At 43.6% G+C, this 24384-nt stretch overlaps 1 protein-coding gene across 1 annotated transcript; it reads right to left on the reverse strand.

Moving 5' to 3' along the window:
* Positions 1-2805: 2805 nt before the first annotated feature.
* Positions 2806-23815, reverse strand: LOC308660473 (complement factor D-like). Its single transcript, XM_081314867.1, has 5 exons — positions 23693-23815; positions 21178-21334; positions 14295-14439; positions 8720-8977; positions 2806-3267 (listed from the first exon to the last, which is right to left on the reverse strand). Exons 1-5 carry the CDS (start codon positions 23748-23750, stop codon positions 3112-3114), a joined length of 774 nt encoding a protein of 257 aa, XP_081170993.1. The 5' UTR covers positions 23751-23815; the 3' UTR covers positions 2806-3111.
* Between the last annotated feature and the right edge of the window lie 569 nt (positions 23816-24384).

Raw genomic sequence — 24384 nt, forward strand, 5'->3', positions numbered from 1 at the left:
GGTCATGTGATCAAAATTCAGACCCTTGGCAACCGGCAACGGTTGCAGTTGAAATCCATTGTCAAAAATGTGGATCTTTTCTAAATGCTTTCTTCCGTTTCTCGTCAATAATTCTTTAGCTCTATTGTGTTCTAGGTTACAGGGAACGTTTTTCAAGTCACATCAGTTAAAAGTAACATTTTAAAACATGTTCTTATGCATTCACATAAGGACATAGCATATAAGCGATGCTTGAGCAGGTCCACGAGATTGTCTGGGACGCTACTCAGCCTCTTCACAAACTGTTTTCCTTGTTACCTGCTGGGCGGGGGCTCCGTGGTATCCGAAGCAGAACATCCAGATTCAGTCACAATTTTGTTCCATATAGCATCAGCCTTGTGAACTCTCAAGCTTCGTCTTTCCACTATGTATTCAAGATGGAATTAATATATATTATATTAATATATATTAATATATATTAATATATTAATATATATTAATATATATATATTAATGATAACTTTATTGAATGTACACCAATCGGCATACATCAAAATGAAATTTCGTTGCGTACAGCTCTCAAAGGGTCACCACCTCCGATATATACTCCTTGTTCGGGGCCCGCTCAAATTTCACATTGTCCATTTTAGTCTCTAGGGAGTGAACGATGGCAAACAGGACAGATGGAAATGGGGCTCCATGTGGATTAGCCCTCAAGTTAGCTTGTATTCTTTCCTTTTTCTGATCCTGACTCTTCCACCTTTTCCTTAAAGAGGCCTTGCTTCTTTTCACCCCTGGAGCACGCTGCCGCCGCCACCACCTCCTCCAACAGCCTCTCTCTTTCTTCCTCTGGGCCTGCCGACAGCCTCATCCAGTTCCTTCGCTCCATAAGCTCCAGGTCCTCTCCTCCTCTGCCTCCTCTGGAAACAGCCCTGATTTGCAATAACAATCCATCACTAGGCCAGCAGTCAGATCTTGCTGCTGGTAGAACAAATTCAAACAGTGCCAACGACTTTTAACGGTCTCACCAGCAGTTCCAAAACAACTAGAAACTCGCCATGCCAGCAAAGATTGTCGGTCGTATGTCATATATTACCTTAGTTATGTATATATGTATAGGTGTAGGTCAGGAGTGTCAAACTCGATTTCATTAAGGGGTGCATCAGCATTTTGGTTGCCCTCGGAGGGGGGGAGGGTGTGTTTGGCTGATGGGTGTGTGTGGCCAGCTCGACATCCTGTTGGAGTGCACCTGTAGGGGCTGGGTGGGGCTGTGAGGGGGTCTTAAGCAGAGGGGGACGGGACCAGGGTAAGCAACGGAGCCTGGTCCACCGTCGCTCTTGGTCTGTGCAGGGGTCCTCGAATGGTAGCATTTTAATAATACCTAATTTCCAGTTTGGGTATTTGCAACCTTAAGTGAGTTGACATTTAAATGTAAACTAAATGAATTTCTTTCCCATTTCCAGGTGGAAATCAGGCCAGCACCAAACCTGTAGCAAAAATTTGTCCTGGTTTTTAAAGGAAAGAGAAACCTCTTTTACATTTTTATTGTAGAGATTTACTTTTGAGATATTACCAGAAGAGAAAGATGTTTGGATTCCAGAATATGTGAGCACCCTCTAGTGGAAAATAGAAGTCATTGCTTGCCTCTGGAAAACTACATATAGTAATCCTGCCTGACAAACAGCTACATTTAGTCCCCAACTTACGACCACAACTTCAGACTGGAATTTCCATTGTTAAGTCATTGTAGTTGTAAGTCATGCTGAACCAGAGTTTACAACAATTTTTATGGTGGTTGTTAAGTGAATCAATAATCATTAAGGAAATCCAGCTTCCTCAGTGGGTGTTTTTTGCCGGAAATTGGCAAAAAAAGGGTTACAAATCATATGATGTAACTGCAGGATGCTGCAACAGCTTGTAAATGTGAGCAGCCAGTTGTCAAGTGCTTGAATTGTGATCATGTGACCCTAGGGATGTGCAACTATCATAAGTGCAAGTACAGTTGTCACTTTTTTCAAGGCTGTTGTGACTTTGAACTGTGATAAAACATAGAATCATAGCGCTGGAAGAGGTCTAGTCCAGGGATAGGCAACCTTGGCTCTTTTATGACTCGTGGACTTCAACTCCCAGAATTCCTCAGGAATTCTGGGAGTTGAAGTCCACGAGTCATAAAAGAGCCAAGGTTGCCTACCCCTGGTCTAGTCCAAATTCCTGCTCAAGACAGGAGATCTTATACCATCCTAGTCTCAAATAGTTGTTCAGTCTATTTTCGTAAACCTCCAGCAACGGAGCATCCTCAATTCCCAAAGTCTTTAAAGGAACAGTTGAAAGTCAAGGGCTACCTGTAATTTAAAGCAACAGGCAACTGTATTGCTAAAACACATCTAGCCTTCCCCCCAAAATTTGGACCAATTTCTCAGCCATTTACAGCCATGTTTCTCAGCACAGCTGGCTGGAGAATTGTGGGAATTGAAGACCACACATCTTAAAGTTGCTAAGATTGAGAAACACAGATATAGGGTATGAATTAGAATTATTCTGACTTTAAGATGACAACTTTAAGGTGTGTGGGTTTCACCTCCCAGAGTTGCCCAACAAGTACGGTTTAATATGATGTGCAGGAATTCTCCCGGGTTTTCTGCCTTGGTCCACTTTGGAGATGTCAGTAATTATACTCAGAACTCGAGGCCAGTAAATCTAGCACACAAAACCATGTTCTGAAGTTAGCAACCACTCAGATAAGAGATTGGGAAGAGGGGTATCATGAGGATTGAAATTCGTCTCTCTGAATCGTTAAATAATGATAAAAGCAGCAGCATCTGCATTCCATTTATTTCTTTATTTTTTGCAAACTGGCAACAGTCGTTGGTAAGCATTGCTGGTTGATTTATAGGTGCCCCTTGATAAAAAGAAAAGAAAGAAGTCCATCTCCATAAGAGAAAGAGGTTCCTTTCTGAACCTCTTGGGAGAATAGAATAACAGCGCTGGAAGAGACATTTGGAGGTCATCTAGTCCAACCATTAGAAGACAGGCAGGAAAGATATCATTTCAAACAAATGGTTGTCCAATCTCATCTCCCTTTGCATCTAAAAGCCTCAGCAGGGAGAGTTATCAAGCAGTCCCTCCTATGACTTAATTGTTGGCTGCTATGGTGATGGTGATCCATGAGACGTAAGGTGCGGTCCGGGTGTAAATCCCAGGTTTCTTCACGTTGCCGCAAATAGTGGAGCCAGTGGTCACGATGCCTTCAGCAATGCCATTGCAAACAATAGGTCCACCAGAATCTCCCTGAGAAGCAAATCAGAGTCAGTCCGTTTTAATATTACCATTATTAGTAATACCTTGCTTCAAATCTCAGCTCCCATGAGTTTTTCCATCTATTCCTATCACTCACCTACTTTGTAAAGATGTGGTAAAGATAATAATAATAATAATAATAATAATAATAATAATAATAATAATAATAATAATAATAATAATAATAATAATAATAATAATAATTAATAATAATAATAATAAAGTTGGAAGGGACCTTGGAGGTCATCTAGCCAATCCCCTGCAGGAAACCCTATATCAGGGGTAGGCAACCTTGGCTCTTTTATGACTCGTGGACTTCAACTCCCAGAATTCCTGAGCCAGCAAGGTTGCCTACTCCTGCCCTATACCATTTCAGACACATGGTTCAGACACAGTGTCTTCTTAAAACCTTCCAGTGTTGGAGCATTCACAGCTTCTGGAGGCAGGTTGTTCCACTGGTTACTTGTTCTAACTGTCAGGAAGTTTCTCCTTAGTTCTAGGTTGCTTCTCTCCTTGACTAGGTTGCTTCTTGTCCTGCTTTCAGGTGCTTTGGAGAATAGCTTGGCTCCCTCTTCTTTTTTTATAATATTTTATTAATTTTCTAATTTTACAATTAAGTATTTAAAGAGCAATGTGGTGACTGGGTTAATAATTCAATAACATGTAAGTCTTTAGTATAAATCTCAAGTTACAACATCAGATATTTCCTCTCTTTTTCTCTTAATATCTACTATCTTATTAGGCTAATACAGTTCTTATTATTATCAGCTAAGTAAAAATATCTTTGTTACATTTATCAATAATTTTTAGTTTATACATATCTTAATTGTCCTGTTATTGCTTTTTTCCAAATTAACATTTGGTATTTATAGTTTCCAAGATTTAGGTAACCAAAGTTTCCCTTATCTCAACTTCTTCCTTTTTCCCTTTTCATAACAAAATCTAATATTCTAAATACACATCTTACCTATTTGAATATAGCCTTGTTCTGTTTTCTAAAAGTTATCTATTTTCCACCATATTAAACCATGTAATTAATAATACAGTATCCCCTCTAATAAAAAAACTATTATATGTATTGTCTGGGTCAGGGGTCAGCAACCTGAAACAGTGAAAGAGCCACTCGGAACCGGTTCCCTCACAAAAGGAAAAACTGGGAGCCGCAAAAAAAGTGTGCGCATGCGCACATGCACAGAACAAGGTTTGACTGAAGAGTGGAGCCAAGGCGAGATGTGCACCTACCCTGTATATTTGAATTGATTGGTTAAACTTTTTTAGTCCCACTTTTTTGGGGGGGGACTACACATAGCAGAAGACTGGGAGCCGCATGCGGCTCCGGAGCCGCGGGTTGCAGACCTGTGGTCTGGGTTAACCAATAAATCTTTTAGTTTAGGTCTAATTTTTAGAAGCTCAAATACTCCCTCTTTTTTTCTAGTAATATCTGTTATGTCATATTGGGCAAACAGAATTCTTATTTTCAACTGGGTTAAAAAAAAGAATTCTTGTTACATTTATCAATACTTTTTAGCCTATGCATAAACTTTAATTTCCCATCAATATTTTTTTAAAAAAGGGGGGGGGGAAACCCCACTGTTATTTATGATTTCCAAATATTTTATATTAGGTGACCAGAATTTCCCTTCTCTCAACTTCTCCCTTTTCCCCTTTTCATACCAAAGTCTATGAGTCTTGTTACACATCTTACCTATTTAATTATAATGTTACTTGTATTTTCTAAAAATATTTCCATACAAAATGTTGGAAATTGGAAGAGGGATTTCTCAGTAAAGGCTGAGTCACTCTGAATGATCTGAAATGTTGTTTCCCAGATTTCTCTCCACTCTTTTGAATGGTACGGGAGTATGAACAGCTTTCCAGAAAAAAATTGCAGACTACAGGTACCCTTTGCGCTTCAGTTTGAGTCGCAGACAACACAGACTTATCCCCAACACCTGTGCCTGTGTTCAAGGGACACGGGGCAGAAAACATCCTGCAGGAAGCACAGCTCCACACACACAGTCCTTTCAGCAGTTCCTTGCACTACTCAGGTGACCTTGAGGACACGGACAAACCTCCAAGTAGCCTCAATGACTCTCTAAAAGAATGCAAATGATCAGCTGTCTGCAAGGAGTATAAATCCTTCCATTCCCCCACCATCCATTCAGAGCTGAAGAAGCTTCTTGGATGAGAAGCGAAATGTCTTCAAAGAAAAACAAGGAAGTCCAGTTGCCTCTCGAAAAAGTATCTTTGGGACTACTTGGCAAATGCTTCTTTTACTTTTACTCGGAATACAATGCTCTTTTCTACAGCTATGCTCTCATATTATTGGATGCTGAAACGCCTGTGATGTGACTGAACAGATGTCTATTTCTAAACCAATCAGCTTTTGTTTTGAAGTTCTTTGTTGGGGTAACTACTGTATAAAAGTAAATGTAATCCATTTCTCCGCCCCCCCCCCCTTTTCATAGGGAGGCTGCAGATTATCAGAGTACTTTAAAAATGCTTTTAAATGATCTTCCGATTTGGTTGCTTATTGGAAAAGATAAATGAAGGCAGAACCTAGGGCCAGATTTGGCCATCAGTATTTTTCTAATTTTTTAAAATTTCTTCTTCTATATATTATTATTATTATTTTGTTTGAAATTCAATTAAAAAAATCTGGGGAAAATAAATATTTGTGCTTTCTCTTTCTTCTATTCCTTTCCCAATTTCCCCACAATATCTTCAGGTTAATTTCCTAAAGGGCTTGAAGTGTAGTTTAAGGGGCAATGCACTCCCTCCAAACCTTGGACCCAACCTGATGGGGTTGGGTTTTTTTTTAATAGAGTAATTCAGCTAAAATAAAAGTAGTTAAATAAAAATAAATGTATCATTAGGACCAAAAAGGCATTCAAAGGCAAGATAAAGGTAAAGGTAAAGATTCCCCCGCACATGCGTGCTAGTCGTTTCCAACTCTAGGGGCTGGTGCTCATCTCCGTTTCAAAGCCGAAGAGCCAGCGCTTGTCCGAGGACGTCTCCGTGGTCATGTGGCTGGCATGACTAGACGCCAAAGGCGCACGGAACGCTGTTACCTTCCCACCATAGTGGTCCCTATTTTTCTACTTGCATTTTTACGTGCTTTCGAACTGCTAGGTTGGCAGAAGCTGGGACGAGTAACAAGCGCTCACTCTGTTACGCGGCACTTGGGATTCGACCCGCCAAACTGCCAACCTTCTGACCGACAAGCTCAGCGTCCTAACCCAGTGAGCCACCGCGTCCCTTAAAGGCAAGATAGGAAGTAGGAATTAAAAATAATTTTCTCTCCATCCTAGTATTCTGCAATTCCTAGTTGCAACACCACCCTCCGTTTTGGGAACATGATTATTCTCCCTCTACTGCCTTGGGAAGCTACTTAGAGTTACTTTAGTTACTGAGTCAGCATAAATGGATAAATAAATAAAGTGGATAGATAAATGAGAGAGAGAGAGATGAGGAGAGAGAGAGAGAGAGAGAGAGAGAGATGCAGATAGACACACAGTATCACATAGAATAACAGGGTTGGAAGGGACCTTTGAGGTCTTCTAATAATCCAGCCTCCTGCTCAAGCAAGAGACCCTACAGCATTCTGGGCAAATGACTGTCTAATCTGTTCTTGAAAATCTCCAGTTTTAGAGCACCTACAACTTCCAGAGATAAGCTGTTACACTGATTAATTGTTCTCACTGTCAGGAAATTTCTTCTAGTAGATAGATAGATAGATAGATAGATAGATAGATAGATAGATAGATAGATAGATAGATAGATAGATAGATGATAGATAGATAGATAGATAGATAGATAGATAGATAGATAGATAGATAGATAGATAGAAAATAAAGTTGGAAGGGACCTTGGAGGTCATCTAGTCCAACCCCCTACTCAGGCAAGAAAACCCTATATCATTTCAGACAAATGGCTGTCCAGTCTCTTCTTAAAAACTTCCAGTGTTGGAGCATTCACCGCTTCTGGAGGCAGGTTGTTCCACTGGTTAATTGTTCTCACTGTCAGGAAATTTCTTCTAGTAGGTAGGTAGCTAGCTAGGTAGGTAGATGATAGATAGATAGTGTTATGTATTGGGCTCAATTGTAATACCACGTGGTTAGCTGGAGCAGCTAATGGCTCTCCAGCTACCCAGACTCCATGTCTCCAGTGCTGCTATTGGCTGTCCCTAGGCAGCAATGGTTGCTTTAAACTTATTGGCTGCCGCCTAGGGGCTAGGCTATAAATTGCTGCTAGTTGCAGCCCAGTTCTCAGTTCAGATCCTGCAAGCAATAAACCATGAGCTTTGTTGAACTCACTTGCCTCGTCTCCTTTCCTGCATGAAGAACCTGCTACATAACAGGAAACAACCTCAAGAACCTCAGAAGGTATAAAAACCTACTCCCTGCTATATGTGCTCACTCTTTTTTTTCCAGAGCCATATTTCTGTCTGGTTCTCCTCTTCAATAAACTACAGCCTTCTTTCTAAAGCACTTGCTAAGTTGTTTATTCCCAGCTTGGACTGGACCCTGATGAAGATTTTTCCTTCAAAGATAGATAGATAGATAGATAGATAGATAGATAGATAGATAGATAGATAGATAGATAGATAGATAGATAGATAGATAGACAGACAGACAGACAGACAGACAGACAGACCGACCGTAGATATACATTAATAGAGAGAAAGAGAAAATTAGTAACCTCTCCAGAGAGCCCAGGGCCACATAAGCATTAAGTATGGCTGGATATCATGTGCATCCTGGGGGTAGTGAGTGAGATCGGGCAGGCTTGCTACCTGCAGTAGAGCATCCATGTTCAAGGCAGTTTATCCTGAACAAGTCTCAATCAAATAACCAGGTGTGAGAGGCCATGGAAAGAAAGTGGGGAATGAAGAACATGGTTTAAATGAAAATAGGCTGCGGAGTTTAGGGCAATAAAGGTAAAGGTAAAGGTTCCCCCGCACATGCGTGCTAGTCGTTTCCGACTCTAGGGGCCGGTGCTCATCTCCGTTTCAAAGCCGAAGAGCCAGCGCTTGTCCGAGGACATCTCCGTGGTCATGTGGCCGGCATGACTAGACGCCAAAGGCGCACAGAACGCTGTTACCTTCCCACGGGAGTGGTCCCTATTTTTCTACTTGCATTTTTACGTGCTTTCGAACTGCTAGGTTGGCAGAAGCTGGGACAAGTAACAGGCGCTCACTCTGTTACACGGCACTCGGGATTCGACCCACCAAACTGCTGACCTTCTGATCGACAAGCTCAGCGTCCTAACCCACTGAGCCACCGCGTCCCTTAGTTAGGGCAATAGGAAGCCTTAATTAACTCACTGAAACTTTAACTGAGAATTCACTCTTACAATTTCCGAGATTCTGCTTCAGCCCAGAATAGCATTGTAACCCTCCTCTTTCTTTCTCTCCATGCTCCCACCCCAGCCCTGTGATCACCTTGCAGGAGTCTTTCTTTCTGGATTCAGCGCACATCATGTTCTCCGTCACTCTCCCATCATGGTATCTCCTCATATTGCATTGATTTCGAGCGATGATGGCGAGTTGCACAAACTGCAGCCTGTCCGGTTTCTTTCCCGTATTGCTGATAATGCCCCAGCCGGCTACTTCACACCGAGTGTTTGCAGGGACATCATTGTTTACAGTCTGGTATGCCAGGATCTGTACGTGTGGCCCCAGGACTGCGGGCTCTGCAAGCTATTTTTGAGAGAACCAGAGATAAAGGAAGCAAACTGAATCCAAGATATCAATTCTTTACCATAAATCAGGGGTGTCAAACTCAATTTCATTGAGGGCCACATCAGCATTGCGGTTGCCCTCAGGGGGCCGGGTGGGTGTGGCCTGGGTGGGCGTGGCCTACTGGGTGGGTGTGACTAGAGTGCGTATGGCCTACTGGGTGGGCATGGCCAGCTCTACATCGTTCGCATCAAGGGTGCCTATGGGGGCCTGGGCAGGAGTGGGACAGATCTGGGGGTCTCTGGCAGGAGGAGGGTCTCTGGGCCAGGGCCAAGGCAGCAGGGGCCGTTCCCTCACTGTTTCCAGGATGGCTTTGCGGGCCACATGAAACCACTTCACGGGCCGGATCCGGCCCCCGGGCCTTGTGTTTGACATGTCTGCCATAAATCATCAATTTCACTTTTATCCCTGATTGCCAATATTCTATTGCTATAAAAATGGGAAGAACAGGTGAGCATTAGGTTGAGAGTTCAATTCTAGATAGCGACAGATGTTTCTTTCCTGGGGCGCAGAGAAAAAATATCTGCTGTGAACTCCGTGTGATGTCAGGAAGGGCATCTGTTCAGTAAATGCTCAGCTCCATCCAGTGCCCTGACTCTACCCCAAATAGGGGTTAAAAGGTTGTTTTAAAAAAGGGAGTTGGTCCTGAAAGTGGGAAAATTAAAACAGGACCTAAGTTTGCACCAAACCCCACTTTGTATGATGGTTTTGTAAGATTCAGACATGTTCCTGCAAAGCCTTGCACAAAACAATACATACATATATATATAAACTTTTGTTAAATGTGCTTCATCTGTTGTTTAATTCCTTTTATCAGCATGCACAAACACTAACAACAGAGACATTAATACTGTATTAATTAGTTCAAGACTAAAACTATAATTACATAACTAACACTTTGATGTGAATTACATCTTTCTTTTTTTATCTTATACTGTACACAACTTTGGTTGAAAAATTAAATAATCTTATGCTTGGAACAATGACATCCTAAATGGCAATTAATACTGAAAAGAACTTTTACTTTTCTCTTTATATTTCCAATACTTTGAGCTTTTTAAATAATGGCATGTTAATTATTTAAAATCATATTATACAGATATTATTGCATTGAAGTAGCACAATGTATGATGATGTACAACATTGCAACAAAAGGAAAAGAATAGAAAAAAGAGAATGTATCAATATGAGTGCACTGTCTGCAGTTGCTTTTAATCATAGGTGTCCTGAATATGGAAAATGTAGAATTAATAGGACATGAAAACCTGCAAATGCATACAGGATGCATGTAAAAATAAGGATGGGATTCAGTGTATTTATTTATGAGCTCATTTATAGCATTTATATGGCCACCTATCTCATATTTTGATTCTAGGAAACTCACAACAGTCAGTTCTCCAGTTAGGACTTTCATCTTGACTTTTTTTAACGCCACCTTCCCCATAATCCTATGTGAGTGTGCAATGGTCTGTGCAAAATATGTTTTTAAAAAAATGAGAAAAGAGAAGATTTTAATGCCTCAGTCCAATTCTGAATCAAGGAGGTACTCCGTTTGGGTAAAGATCTCACTTGACCTTTAAGTGACAAAGGAGCACACACTCCCAAAAGGGAACAGAGGCAAGAGAAAAAACCAAATTGGATTTCATTTTATCGAAATTGTAGCTGCAAATAATATTTTTAGTAGGATGGCCATCCAGAGCATTGATAATTTTCGCTTCCCGTTCCATTAAAAAGCATCACTTAACAGCAATTATTTGACGGGCATGTGGAGAGTACAGGTAGTCCTCGACTTACAACCATTTGTTTAGTAACCCAATTTTCAATAGCACCAAAAAAGGGACTTATGACCATTTTTCACACTTAACGACTGTTATAGTATCCCCATGGTTACATGATCAAAATTCGGCTGCTTGGCAACTGGCATGTATTTATGCAATGTCCTGGGGACACGTTATCCCCCTTCTGCGACCTTCTGACAAAGAAAGTCAATGGGGAAGCCAGATTCACTTATCAATAGTGTACTAACTTAACAACTGCAGTGATTCACTTAACAACTGTGACAAGAAAGGTTATAAAATGTGGCAAACGTCACTGAACAACTGTCTTGCTTAGCAATGGAAATTTTGGAGGTCTATTGTGGTTGTAAGTCCAGGACTATCTGCACACTCAGCTCAGAGATTCTCAAGACTCCTTCAGGCCTGTGGAAGCCTGTGGTTGTGTGGAAGCTGAAAGAAGGACTATTCTCCGGAATCAGAAGGGCTAATGTTAAATCTGCAAAAGACAAAGAACAAAATGTCTTTTCTCCAGTAGTATTCAAACAGGTTTTCTATGTTGGTGGGTAGGTGTGAAAATTTTGAGGGTGTTGATTGGCTGGTGAATAGGATGCATAACCTACCTAAGATATAGGAACCTCTCCTATGTGAAGGAGGGAAGGAATAAAATCACTTGTCTAAAAGGGGGAATCAACATAAAGTTTCATACACTATGGCTCTCTGGCGGCTTAAGAAGGAAAAAGATTGGTTTTGTGGGAGATAAGAGACAATCATTTACCGGTAAATCATGGTTGGGAGCTGAGATAGGGTGAGTGTCATGGGATCAGAAGCTAAGAATGGGTTGGCCAGGCTGTTCTGTTGCAGTTGAAAATCAGATGTTGGGAAAATTGTGGGAAGACACCAAGAAAAAAGATTATCAGTCGAAGACACTAAGGTCAGACCAGATAAAAGTAATCTTTGCTTGACAACTGAATGTACACTTTGATAATCACAGGTCAGTTATCCAATTGCCAAAGACTGTTATCTACACAGTCCTTATGGAGCTTCTGGAGATATTTGGGATGCAGGAGGCTTTGTCATGGATACCGGAAAGAGGGTGGTAAGCATTTCCAAGAGAGAAGATGCCCAAGGAAAGGCAAAATAAGAGTATTTTCTGTCAGCCTCCCTATGTGGACAAGCCATGAAATTAGACAGAATACAGGTAGTCCTTGATTTACAACTATTTGTTTAGTGACCATTCAAAGTTACAACGGCACTGGAAAAAGTGACGACCACTTTTCATACTTACGACTATTGTAGCATACCCATGGTCATGGGGTCAAATTTTGGACACTTGGCAACTGGCTGATATTTATGAGAGTTGCAGTATCCTAAGGTCATGTGATCACTTTCTGTCATATTCTGACAAGCAAAGTCAATAGGGAAGCCAGATTACTTAACAACCATGTCACTAACATAACTGCAGTGATTCACTTAAACAACTGTGGTAAGCAAGGTCATAAAATGGGGTGGAACTCACCTAACAACTGTCTCACTTAGCAACACAAATTTTGGCCTCAATTGTGGTGGTAAGTTGAGGACTACCTGTATAAGGGACTATGTACTAGTTTCCTGCTGCAAAAATGTTTATTTAGGAAAGAGATCCTAACTATGAGCATTAACATTTACAGGTGAAACTCGAAAAATTAGAATATCGTGCAAAAGTTCATTTATTTCAGAAATGCAACTTAAAAGGGGAAACTAATATATGAGATAGACTCATTACATGCAAAGCAAGATAGTTCAAGACGTGATTTGTCATAATTGTGATGATTATGGCTTACAGATCATGAAAACCCCAAATCCACAATCTCAGTAAATTAGAATATTGTGAAAAGGTGCAATATTCTAGGCTCAAAGTGTCCCACTCTAATCAGCTAATTAAGCCATAACACCTGCAAAGGGTTCCTGAGCCTTTAAATGGTCTCTCAGTCTGGTTTAGTAGGAATCACAATCATGGGGAAGACTGCTGACCTGACAGTTGTGCAGAAAACCATCATTGACACCCTCCATAAGGAGGGAAAGCCTCAAAAGGTAATTGCAAAAGAAGTTGGATGTTCCCAAAGTGCTGTATCAAAGCACATTAATAGAAAGTTATGCTTCAAATGTCGTATTCCTCTTGTCAAGCCGCTCCTGAACAACAAACAACGTCAGAAGCGTCTTACCTGGGCTAAAGAAAAACAGACGTGGTCTGTTGCTCAGTGGTCCAAAGTCCTCTTTTCTGACGAGAGCAACTTTTGCATCTCATTTGGAAACCAAGGACCCAGAGTCTGGAGGAAGAATGGAGAGGCACACACTGCAAGATGCTTGAAGTCCAGTGTGAAGTTTCCACAGTCTGTGTTGATTTGGGGAGCCATGTCATCTGCTGGTGTTGGTCCACTGTGCTTTGTTAAGTCCATGGTCAACGCAGCTGTCTACCAGGAGATTTTGGAGCACTTCATGCTTCCTTCCGCAGACGAGCTTTATGGGGATGCTGACTTCATTTTCCAGCAGGACTTGGCACCTGCCCACACTGCCAAAAGCACCAAAACCTGGTTCAATGACCGTGGGATTACTGTGCTTGATTGGCCAGCAAACTCGCCTGACCTGAACCCCATAGAGAATCTATGGGGCATTGCCAAGAGAAAGATGAGAGACATGACACCAAACAATGCAGAAGAGCTGAAGGCCGCTATTGAAGCATCCTGGTCTTCCATAACACCTCAGCAGTGCCACAGGCTGATAGCTTCCATTCCACGCCGCATTGAGACAGTAATTACTGCAAAAGGGGCCCAAACCAAGTACTGAGTACATATGCATGCTTATACTTTTCAGAGGTCCGATATTGTTCTATGTACATTCCTTGTTTTATTGATTGCATGTAATATTCTAATTTACTGAGATTGTGGATTTGGGATTTTCATGAGCTGTAAGCCATAATCATCACAATTATGACAAATCACGGCTTGAACTATCTTGCTTTGCATGTAATGAGTCTATCTCATATATTAGTTTCCCCTTTTAAGCTGCATTACTGAAATAAATGAACTTTTGCACGATATTCTAATTTTTCGAGTTTCACCTGTATTTCCAATATCTCAGTACCTCTTATCTCTTGCATGTTGGCTAAAGCTGGTTTTACATACAATTCTAACAATAAATTTGCAAATAACTGTCAGATAGTCCCAAAAATTTGATGCAAATTTTCTAAGAAACTGTGGTTGACAATATGATTGTGGTTGTACGTCAAGGACTATCTGTAAGAATCTTGTACATGTAGTGCAAAGTACAATTGTCCTGTTGTCACTTTACAGTTTGATAATGTAAGAAGAATCCCACATGAGATTCTTGCTCTGCTCATTATACAGCTGTGGGCTCTGCTCCCTCTTATCTAGGGAGCACCTCCTCATCAGGTCTCCCAAGACCATTCCCACATGCCATTAGATTTTCTTAGAAGGCAAAATTGATTTAAGCCATGGAATACCCACCTGGATAAGCAAGAGATCATCAAGAATGGTGTCTTCACTGCTGCCTGGGTGAGGAATGAGTTGACGGATTCCATAAAGTCGTTTGTTTGGTTCGGCTTCTGAGAGTGAATGGGCTCCCAAAAGGACTTGAAGCGTCCCGTTTTTCCTGCACCGGAGATTGTGGTTAGTGTGCATAATCAGGGGCCCCTATGTTAACAGGTCTCTAGCATGCCTCCTTCTCATACAACCCTTCAGAGAATGATGTTTTCCATTATTTTTAGATTGATGCATGTTTCACAATAGATGTGGAAATGTAAAGAGTTAAAACCTCAGTGGGATCTGTTCAGCTCAGCTCTCGGTTTACTTGTGGTGCTAAACGTAACAGAATTTCAGTGGAAGGGCTTAGTGCTCTCTGAGCTTGATTGGTTTCCTACAGACATTTCATTACCCAAACTAGGTAACTTCATCAGTGCTAGCGATGGCCCAGACAGCACCTGGAACCGTTCATTTCAACCCTGAGCTACAAATATTCTGTTTTGTTAGAATTATAGTTGATCAAGAAGGAAAGTTAAATTAAAGATAAATGGATAAAAACAAGCAGAAATAGATAAAAATATGCAAGAGGTCTAAGTATACTGAGTCAAACTTAAAACTAAGTATCACACTTCTTGAAACTGCTTTTCATATCTACATTTGATATAGCTTCTTAATAATCTAAAAAGTTAATCAAAGGGAAATTAGGAGCCAACCACGCTATATATGGAGATGGTTGAGTTTACACCGTGAGCTAAAGTTTGGCTTGTTTAAATAAACGGTTTTGCTGAATGCACTACATGCACGATGGCTGTGTTTGCATAATTGTATTTGCCCTCTGAAACAATCAGATGGACGACTGCTATAAATGTGATGACTTGACAGCAGGCTTCCAATATTTGAGGGACTGCCACAGAGAGGAGGGGGTCGACCTATTCTCTTAAACACCTGAGGGGCGGACAAGAAATAATGGGAAGAAACTTATCAAGGAGAGATCCAACCTAAAACTAAGGAGAAATTTCCTGACAGTGAGAACAATTAATCAGTGGAACGACTTGCCTCCAGAAATTGTGGGTGCTCCATCACTGGAGGTTTTTAAGAAGAGATTTGGGCAGCCATTTGTCTGGAATGGTATAGGATCTCCTGCTTGTTATAAGAATATAGCTATGCAACCTTTAAATGTAATCTCAAAGGGAAGGGAGGGAGGGAGGAAGGAAGGAAGGAAGGGAAGGGAAGGGAAGGGAAGGGAAGGGAAGGGAAGGGAAGGGAAGGGAAGGGAAGGGAAGGGAAGGGAAGGGAAGGGAAAGGATGGGGAAGAGGAGGGGACTGTGTCCATGTCTGAACTCCAGTAAGATATTACGTAATAATGGATTTGGAGATGTTTGTATCAGCCAACCTGCAGCTTCTTCGTTCTATCTTTTTATGGACCAGATTGTCCTCTTCTCTGAACAACCGCCAGTAATTAAGGCAGCAGATACAACCAAATGGTTGCCTTCTGTTGAGTTGTGAGTTCTGGAGAGCAGGGAGGACGCTGAGAGGATGAGTACAGCATGGCATATCTTTATTCGGTGGAGGTGACTGTACTGGGGAATAGGGGTTACCTGCCCTCCTTTTATACCTGGCCAGGTGAGCAGCCGGCCAATCGGTTTGAACCTCTGTTTCCCGCCAAAACTGGGTTCCCGCCAAAACAGTTACAGTTCAACGCCCCCTGGTGGTGACTGCTATGTATGTGTTCTCTTCACCTGGATACATAACACCCCTTCCCCCTTAAAAGACAAAACAATCCCCTCAACAAACGGTCCCTATTGATGCACATAGTACAACAGGTACGCAGGTGGCCGATGAACCCAGGATGAATGTCTTAGGGGAACTTCCCCCATGTCTTGGACGGCAGAGTCAGTGTTTGAGTCCTGGTTGACTGTTTCCGGTTGAACAGGGCTTACTGGCAACAGTACTGGGTCAGTGAGGTCCTCCTCGGGCTCAGGTTCTATTGTTTGTCGATGGGGTTGGTAGTGATGATTTGAGTTTGATGATGGGTAGTCTTCTGGGTGGTCGCTCTGTGATCGTTCAGGAACCCGTTTCCTGACCTGGTCTATGTGCCATCTGACCTGACGACCCCCCCTCCACCCCTACTATGTAGGATAAAGGCCCGGTTTTGTCAACCACCACCCCCGGAATCCACAAATGTCCGGACCCATACTTCCTGGCCCAGACCAAGTCACCAAGGTGTAACTCCCTAGGGGTTTTGGGTTGCTCAGTCTCCGAAGCCACTATGTTGGGGTGAAGTCTGTCCAATTTGATGATGAGGCGTCTGCCCCAATGGAGTTCCGCTGGGCTCTTCCCCATTGCTGTGCATGGTGTGGTGTGTTGGGATAATAGGAAGTCTGCCAATCTGTGGTGCCAGTCACCGACGATGATGCACCTGACTGCATCCTTGGTCGTTCTCACCATGCTCTCTGCTTGTCCATTAGTCGACGGGTGGAACGGCGCGGATGTGATGTGTCTAATCAAATTCTCTTTCATGAAGGCCTGAAATTCAGCAGTGGTAAATTGAGCCCCATTATCCGATACCAAGACGTCAGGCAGGCCAAGTGTGGCAAAAAGTCTCCTGAGCACTTGGATTGTTCTGGCCGTGGTCATATTGGGGACTGGCACTACCTCCAACCATTTGGAGTGGCTATCTACCACTAATAGGAAGAGCTGTCCCTGGAATGGGCCCGCATAGTCTATATGGACCCTGGACCAGGGTGTATGTGTGGCCTCCCATTTGTGGATAGGCGCTTGGGGCATCTCAGGTCTGGACCTTTGACAACTGTAACACCCGTGTTCCTGCTCTTCTATTGCCTTATCTAGCCCTGGCCACCAAAGGTAACTCCTAGCTAATGCCTTTATTTGCACTATACCAGGGTGCCCCTCGTGTAAGGATTTCAGGACTGTATCCCTCAGTGTGTCTGCTATGATGACCCTACTACCCCACAACAGGCATCCCTTATGGGCAGACAATTCATGTCTTCTTATGAAATAAGCCTGGAATTCCAGGCCTGGACTCTTATCTTGCCACCCTGTGAATACCCAAGACTGGACCCTGCTCAGGATTTTATCTGATGCAGTCTCAGTTGCTATGTCCCTTGCATGGAGAGGGCATTCCGGTAGCTCTTGGATTGCCAGTATCTGTGCAGCAGGCGCCAGATCAGGTTCTGTGTTAGTCAGAGGTAGCCTACTTAACCCATCCGCATGGCCCATTTCTTTCCCTGGTTTGTCAACCAGCTTAAAGTTGTACGCTGATAAGAATATGGACCACCTGAGCATCCTTGGGGAGAGAATTTGTGAGGTTTGTTTGTCCGTGGTGAATAAACCTAATAGAGGCTTATGATCTGTGAATATAGTGAATTCCCTACCATAAAGGTAGTCGTGGAATTTTTTGACCCCAGCCACTATTGCCAGGGCCTCCTTGTCTATCTGGGCGTAGTTCCTCTCTGCCCCTGACAAGGTTCTGGAGTAGTATGCGATGGGCACCTGTTCCCCGTTTTCCTCTAGGTGGCTCAGTACTGCACCCACTCCATAGGGTGAAGCATCGCAAGCAATGCAGATGGGCTTTATTTCTATGAAGTAGGTGACTGTAGACCTGCTTGAAAGTAGGGCCTTTAAGGATTGGAAGCTTTTTTCGTGGACATTGGTCCAGCTCCATGCAGCTTTCTTATCTAGGAGCCTGTGCAAGGGCTCAGCTATTGCTGCCTTGTGGGGTAAGAAGGAATGGTAAAGGTTGAGCAGCCCAAGGAAGGCTTGCAGTTCCGCCTTGTTGTTGGGAGTGGGGGCCATCTTAATTGCCCTCACTTTGTATTCTGCAGGGTGGATCTCACTGGCATCTATTTTAAACCCCAAAAACTCAGTGGATGTCACCCTAATGCTGCATTTGTCCCTTTTTAATTTGAGACCTGCAGCACATAATCTGCTTAAAACTGCCCTCAGTCTTTCAGCCAGTACTTCTTCTGTGTCCCCTGCAACGAGGACATCATCAAAATAAGGGCATACCCCTTGAATGCCCTTAAGAGTCCGCTCCATTACCTCCTGGAAGATGCCTGGTGCTACACTGACACTAAACTGCAGACGATTAACCTTGAAGGCTCCCTTGTGTGTTACTATTGTTTGCGCTTCTGCCGTCTCCCTGGTAACCGGCAGCTGCTGGTATGCCTGTGCGAGATCTAGCTTAGCAAAGATGGCGCCGCCTTGGAGGGAAGCGAGAACGTGGCTGACTGTTGGGACCGGGTAAGCGTGCTGGTTAAGGGCCCGATTTAACATACATTTATAGTCGGCGCAGATCCTGACCTCCCTGTTAGCTTTGAGAGGGGTGACTATGGGGGTCTCCCATTCTCCCCCTTCTACTGGCTGTAGGCCTCCCTGTTTGACTAGTTTGTCTAACTCCCCTTCTATCTTGTGTTTAAGCGCGAAGGGGACTCTCCAGGGTTTAATCCTAATGGGGAGGACGCTGGGGTTTAGCTTAAAAGAGATGGGGGGCCCGGCATACCTGCCTAGCTTGTTATCGAATACGTCTGCAAATTAATAATAATAATAATAATAATTTTATTTGTATACCGCCCTTCTCCTGAAGGACTCAGGGCGGTGAACAGGGCAATAAATACTAATACAAAGATACAAAAATTAAGAAAAGATTAAACAAAGTGCCCAATGCCTTAGAACAATAAGTTAAAATACGTTAAAAGCAATAATAAAACCCAAAACCCATCAGGCCAGGCCGGCTTGTTCAAACAAGTAGGTCTTAAGATCCCGTCGGAAGGAGCGAAGGTCGGGCGCCATCCGGAGCTCGACCGGTAAACGGTTCCACAAGTCCAGTGCACCCACAGAGAAGGACCTCCCCCTGGGGGCCACCAGACAGCATTCTCTGACCAGTGGCACCCTGAGAAAGCCCTCTCTGTGGGAGCAGACGGATTCGATGCTGCTTCCCTGGATCCTATAGATGCCTGAGATCCCTATGCCTAGTGCCTTAAACCAGTCTAGCCCGACTAGACTAGTTCTCTGGCCCTCAACTACGATAATATCCAAGTACCCTTGGAACTTCTTAAACCTCACTGAAAGGGTGGCCTCCCCCTTGATTTTTACTGGGGCGTTTTGGAAATCGGTGAGGATAATGTTTGAGGGCCTCAATTTGACCCACTGCTTGCTCTGGCTGCAAATAAGTTTAAAACTCTCATACGATATGACTGAGACTGCAGAGCCAAAGTCAAGCTCCATTTTACAGGGAATGCCCTGTAAATGGACGTCCAATTTAATTTTGGGTTTAAGTGGCTGTCGGGCCCCGGTTCGGCAGATGGCCCTCTGGCTTTTGAAAAATCCTATGCTGGTCAGGTTCTGGGCCCCGGTACCTTTCCGCGATGTGTCCTCTGGCTGTAGCTCGTGGAGGCCCTCTCGGAAACGGCTACGGTAGACCGCTGCGATGTGGCCTGATTTTCTGCAGGCCTGACACGTGGCCAACCGGAACTTGCAGTTTGTCCACGCGTGGTCTCCACCGCAGCCTGTGCATTTTGGGAAGGGAATTGCCTTCTGCTGGTTCTCCCAGCTTCCTTGTTGTCCCGGCCTCCTCTGAACCTGGTCGATGCCGGTCTCCTCTGCTTCTCCGCTCCCGCCATACGCAGCGTCTTTGAGGTGGATGGATCCTCCTGGGCTGCTGTGTCTGGGGGTCTGGACCACTTGCCCCATGCTGCCGGCTGCCTCGTTGTCCAAGATCTCGTCCTGAGCATCTTGGAGGGTTAAGTTTGGCCTTGCGAACAGCCTCTGTTGCAGGCACTTGTCGCGTAGGCTAAACACGAGCCGGCCGCGTAGCCTCTTGTCCAGATTGGAGAACTTGCAAAGGCGGGCGGCCTGCCGCAAGGCCGCGATGAACTCCGACGCTGATTCACCTGGCAGTTGGACCCTCTGGACGAACTGGAACCGCCAGGCCAGCTCGGACATTCATGGCTTGAAATGCCTGTTCAGCTTCTCGGTGAGGTCTCGGAATGAGACGGTCTCGATCGGCATCGGTGAGCACAGGCTTACGGTCAAGTCGTAAATGGCGGGCCTGCTTATGCAGAGCAGGGTCGCTGCTTCCAGGCCATCTTCGGCAATCCGGTTCGCCCGGAGGAAATTTTTGACCTGTCCCAGGTGAGAGTCCCACCGTTCGAGGTGACGGATGTTGAATTCTCGGGGCTGTCCAATCTGTGCCATCTCCGGCTTCCGTGAATCCTGCTTCACCGATGTGGCCACTGGCATGGTGACTAGTCGGTCGTCAGGGGGGTGGAAAGATGCCTCTTTCCTCCAGCAAGTGATGCCGTCCCCTAGTGACTTTCAGCTCTTATGGTGAAACAGAATCCCACCTTCGTCGCCACTGTTGAGTTGTGAGTTCTGGAGAGCAGGAAGGACGCCGAGACGATGAGTACAGCATGGCAGATCTTTATTCGGTGGAAGTGACTGTACTGGGGAATAGGGGTTACCTGCCCTCCTTTTATACCTGGCCAGGTAAGTAGCCGGCCAATCGGTTTGAACCTCTGTTTCCCGCCGAAACTGGGTTCCCACCAAAACAGTTACAGTTCAACGCCCCCTGGTGGTGACTGCTATGTAAGTGTGTATGTGTTCTCTTCACCTGGATACGTAACACCTTCTTTAGGCAAAGGAGTGGATGTCTGTGGTGGGTTACATCTTTCTACCTGCTGATTTCTGAACATTTAAGCTGGCCTAAGGCATAAGAAGAGGTAGGCTGTTATATTCCTGGCTGGTGGACTGATTCCCTGCTGTTACACAGAGTGGAAAAAAAGAGGCTTATTTGTGTGGAAAATGAGCTTTCCATCTCCAGTCACCAGAGAAGGAATCCCACACTCACGTTTCCTCCAAGCAATGGGCCGCGCTCAGCACCCACTGCGCAGCAATCAGGAACCCTCCACAGAGATGCTTCCCATCTTCCTGCAGAGACGCCATGTAAGGCCTGAGATGGGGGGCGCTCTCTGATCCTCCCAGAATACGGCCCCTGGGACGATTCGCTGGGAGGGAGAAAATGCTGCATTTTAGCCTACATCCTGGAAAACCACTTTACTTATGTCCTAGAGCCAGGCAGGAACACGCATAGGACCACATTTCAATATATAATTGAACAGGCTGGTGAGGAAGGAATATGGAGATCAAAATCCCAGTGCCCACCTATCTGTGGGGGAGCGGGGCATGAAAATACTACAGAATTGGATCAAACACCCCCTTTTTGTCCCTTATGCTGGTCCAATTGGTCTGAGTGTACTTAGCTTTTTCCAGAAATAGAGATGGGGGGGGGGAGATAATCTTTTGGAGTAGAAAAAAAGCCATCAAATTAGAACTAAATTCATCTTGAATTTAGTGCAGATGCTAATGCAGATGCTGACTTTTTTTTTGCAGACCCTGGAGAACTCTTCCAGCACTGTGGTGGAAAAACATATTTTCTGCCTTGTTGAAAAAAGGAACACATGAAAACAGCAATGCAGTCCTTAAAATAGGCTTAAAAGTAGTTTTTAAAAAGCTCATTCCCAAATGTCAATGGAAAAATGGCATTTTTAGTTGCATGACAAGGACAAAGTGGTTTAGGACGCTGAGCTTGTCGATCAGAAGGTCGGCAGTTTGGCGGGTCGAATCCCGAGTGCCGCGTAACAGAGTGAGCGCCTGTTACTCGTCCCAGCTTCTGCCAACCTAGCAGTTCGAAAGCACGTAAAAAATGCAAGTAGAAAAATAGGGACCACTATGGTGGGAAGGTAACAGCATTCCGTGCACCTTTGGTGTCTAGTCATGCCGGCCACATGACCACGGAGATGTCCTCGGACAAGTGCTGGCTCTTCGGCTTTGAAACGGAGATGAGCACCGGCCCCTAGAGTCGGAAACGACTAGCACGTATGTGCGGGGAAACCTTTACCTTTACCTTTATGTCCCATTTACTCTGGTCTTCACTTTCATATATATATATATATATATATATATATATATATATATATAGAGAGAGAGAGAGAGAGAGAGAGAGAGAGAGAGAGGGGGGGGGGGAGAGCGCCACTACCCCCACATTTTGATGAAAGTAAAAGGCTCTGGTATCGGTCTTTGCCCACTAAATACCACCAACTGCTATTTAGAGATAGACTACCTCCATCCATGGAGGTTCCATTTACTTCTTGGCTGATAGACACTGCTAGAGAAATTCCTCCATGAATCTGGCAAATTTCGAACAGTTATATTGAAGCTAGGATAATCCAATGATGGGTAAGGAAGGGTATTTAAAGTTTTCAGAGTCCAACCTTTATGTCTCAATATCAGCACCTCCACAGGATGAAAGTACTGGAGGAAGAATCAGAGCAACAGAGAGTTTGATAAGTGAATAAAGTTATAGTACAAATAGTCCTCGACTTACAACAGTTCATTTAGTGACCGTTCAAAGTTCGGACACTGAAAAATGCGACATGACCATTTTTCACACTTATGGCTATTGCAGCATCCCGATGATCAAGAGTCAGGTGCTTGACAATTGGTTCATATTTATGACAGTTGCAGGGTCCCTGGGTCATGTGATCACCTTTACAATTTTCTAACAAGCAATGGGGAATGATTCACTCTGGCAAGAAAGGTTGTAAAATGGGGTGAAATTCACTTAACAGCTATCTCACTTAGCAACAGAAATGTTGGTCTCAATTGTAGTCATAAGCCGAGGACTACCTGCATTTTGGAAAGCTCTCTTGACATTTCTTTTTAAAAATTGAGCTGGCTGTTATTCTTATTTCTCTGGAGATTCCTTGTAGCTTCCTGTGTGATTTGTGGTTCCAATATTTCTTCCCTCCAGTGAACTGCCACATATTTTAAGGTGTGCTATCACCCATGCCTGCCATAACTTTGTTTTGCATCTCCTAGCATCATCCCTTGCTTAAAAATCTCTGCTTTGTCAAGCCCACCAATATGCAAAAGATGGCCTGGTAAATCTAATCTGTTCCACCTCCAAAAGTTCATTGTTTGGGGAATATGAAGGAAGCCTGTTCTTGCTCATAATTTTTAAAGAATAGAATATATAAGTCCAATAAACATACTTCAGCTATCCAGGTTTGGCTACATGCAGACGAAAAATTAAATCAGAAAATAACTATGCAGATTTTAGACTAGCTTGTGGATGCAAATATAGTCCCTGCGATTTGTTGTTGGTTCAGAAAAGTAGGTTAAATGCATAAACTATAGTTCAGTTAACCATGGGTAAGCAAGATAGATCTGGAAAGAGTGGATCCTATACTTGCAGGAAAAATGCTAGGAATGGAGAACAAAGTAAGCTAAACACAACTTTTAAGCTATAGCAAAACACTACGGAAAGCCAAGAGGAAGGAATAAAAGTGTGTTAATCAACTCACCAGATACAGAGAAAATGCTCAAGAAAATAATGAAGATCCAAAAGGAAGAACCAGCCATCTTTAGCTCAGGACTGTGGGCTACCCTTTCTTCGGATCTAATGCTGGTTTTTGCCCTACCATGAACTCAGAGGACTCAGCATCAGATTTCCAGGAAGGCCTTTCGTTTATCAGTTTGAGTGATGTCCTTGACGTCACATTTTTGCAGCAAAACAGAGAGAAATGATACTCTCCATTGTTTGTTTTGGCCCGGAAACCTCTGGGAAAGAACCACTTGAAATCTCTCTGAAAGTGAACTGTGAGATAATTGTTTGCTTTCAGTTTGAACTTTGCCCTTTTGAAGACACTCCTGCAGAGATGTCCCTAGAAGGGGAGGGGGGGGACAAGGGACTCAAATTAACTCTTCTTTCCCTCCAATGAAGCCTTTAGTTCAGGGATGTCCAACCTTGGCAACTTTTAAGACTTGCGGACTTCAACTCCCAGAATTCTCCCAGAATTCCCAGAATTGCTGGCTAGGAAATTCTGGGAGTTGAACAATTTTCTCAAAGTTCAATTTCAGAGAGATTTCAAGTGGTTCCTTCTCAGAGGTTTCCGGGCCAAAACAAACAACAGGAAGTATTATTTCTCTCTTTCTCTTGCTGCAAAATGCTGACATTAAGGACATCACTGGGACTGTTAAAACAAACGAGAGTTGG

Source organism: Vipera berus (genome assembly GCF_964194415.1).
Source record: "Vipera berus genome assembly, chromosome: 1".
In the NCBI taxonomy this organism is placed as follows: domain Eukaryota; kingdom Metazoa; phylum Chordata; class Lepidosauria; order Squamata; family Viperidae; genus Vipera; species Vipera berus.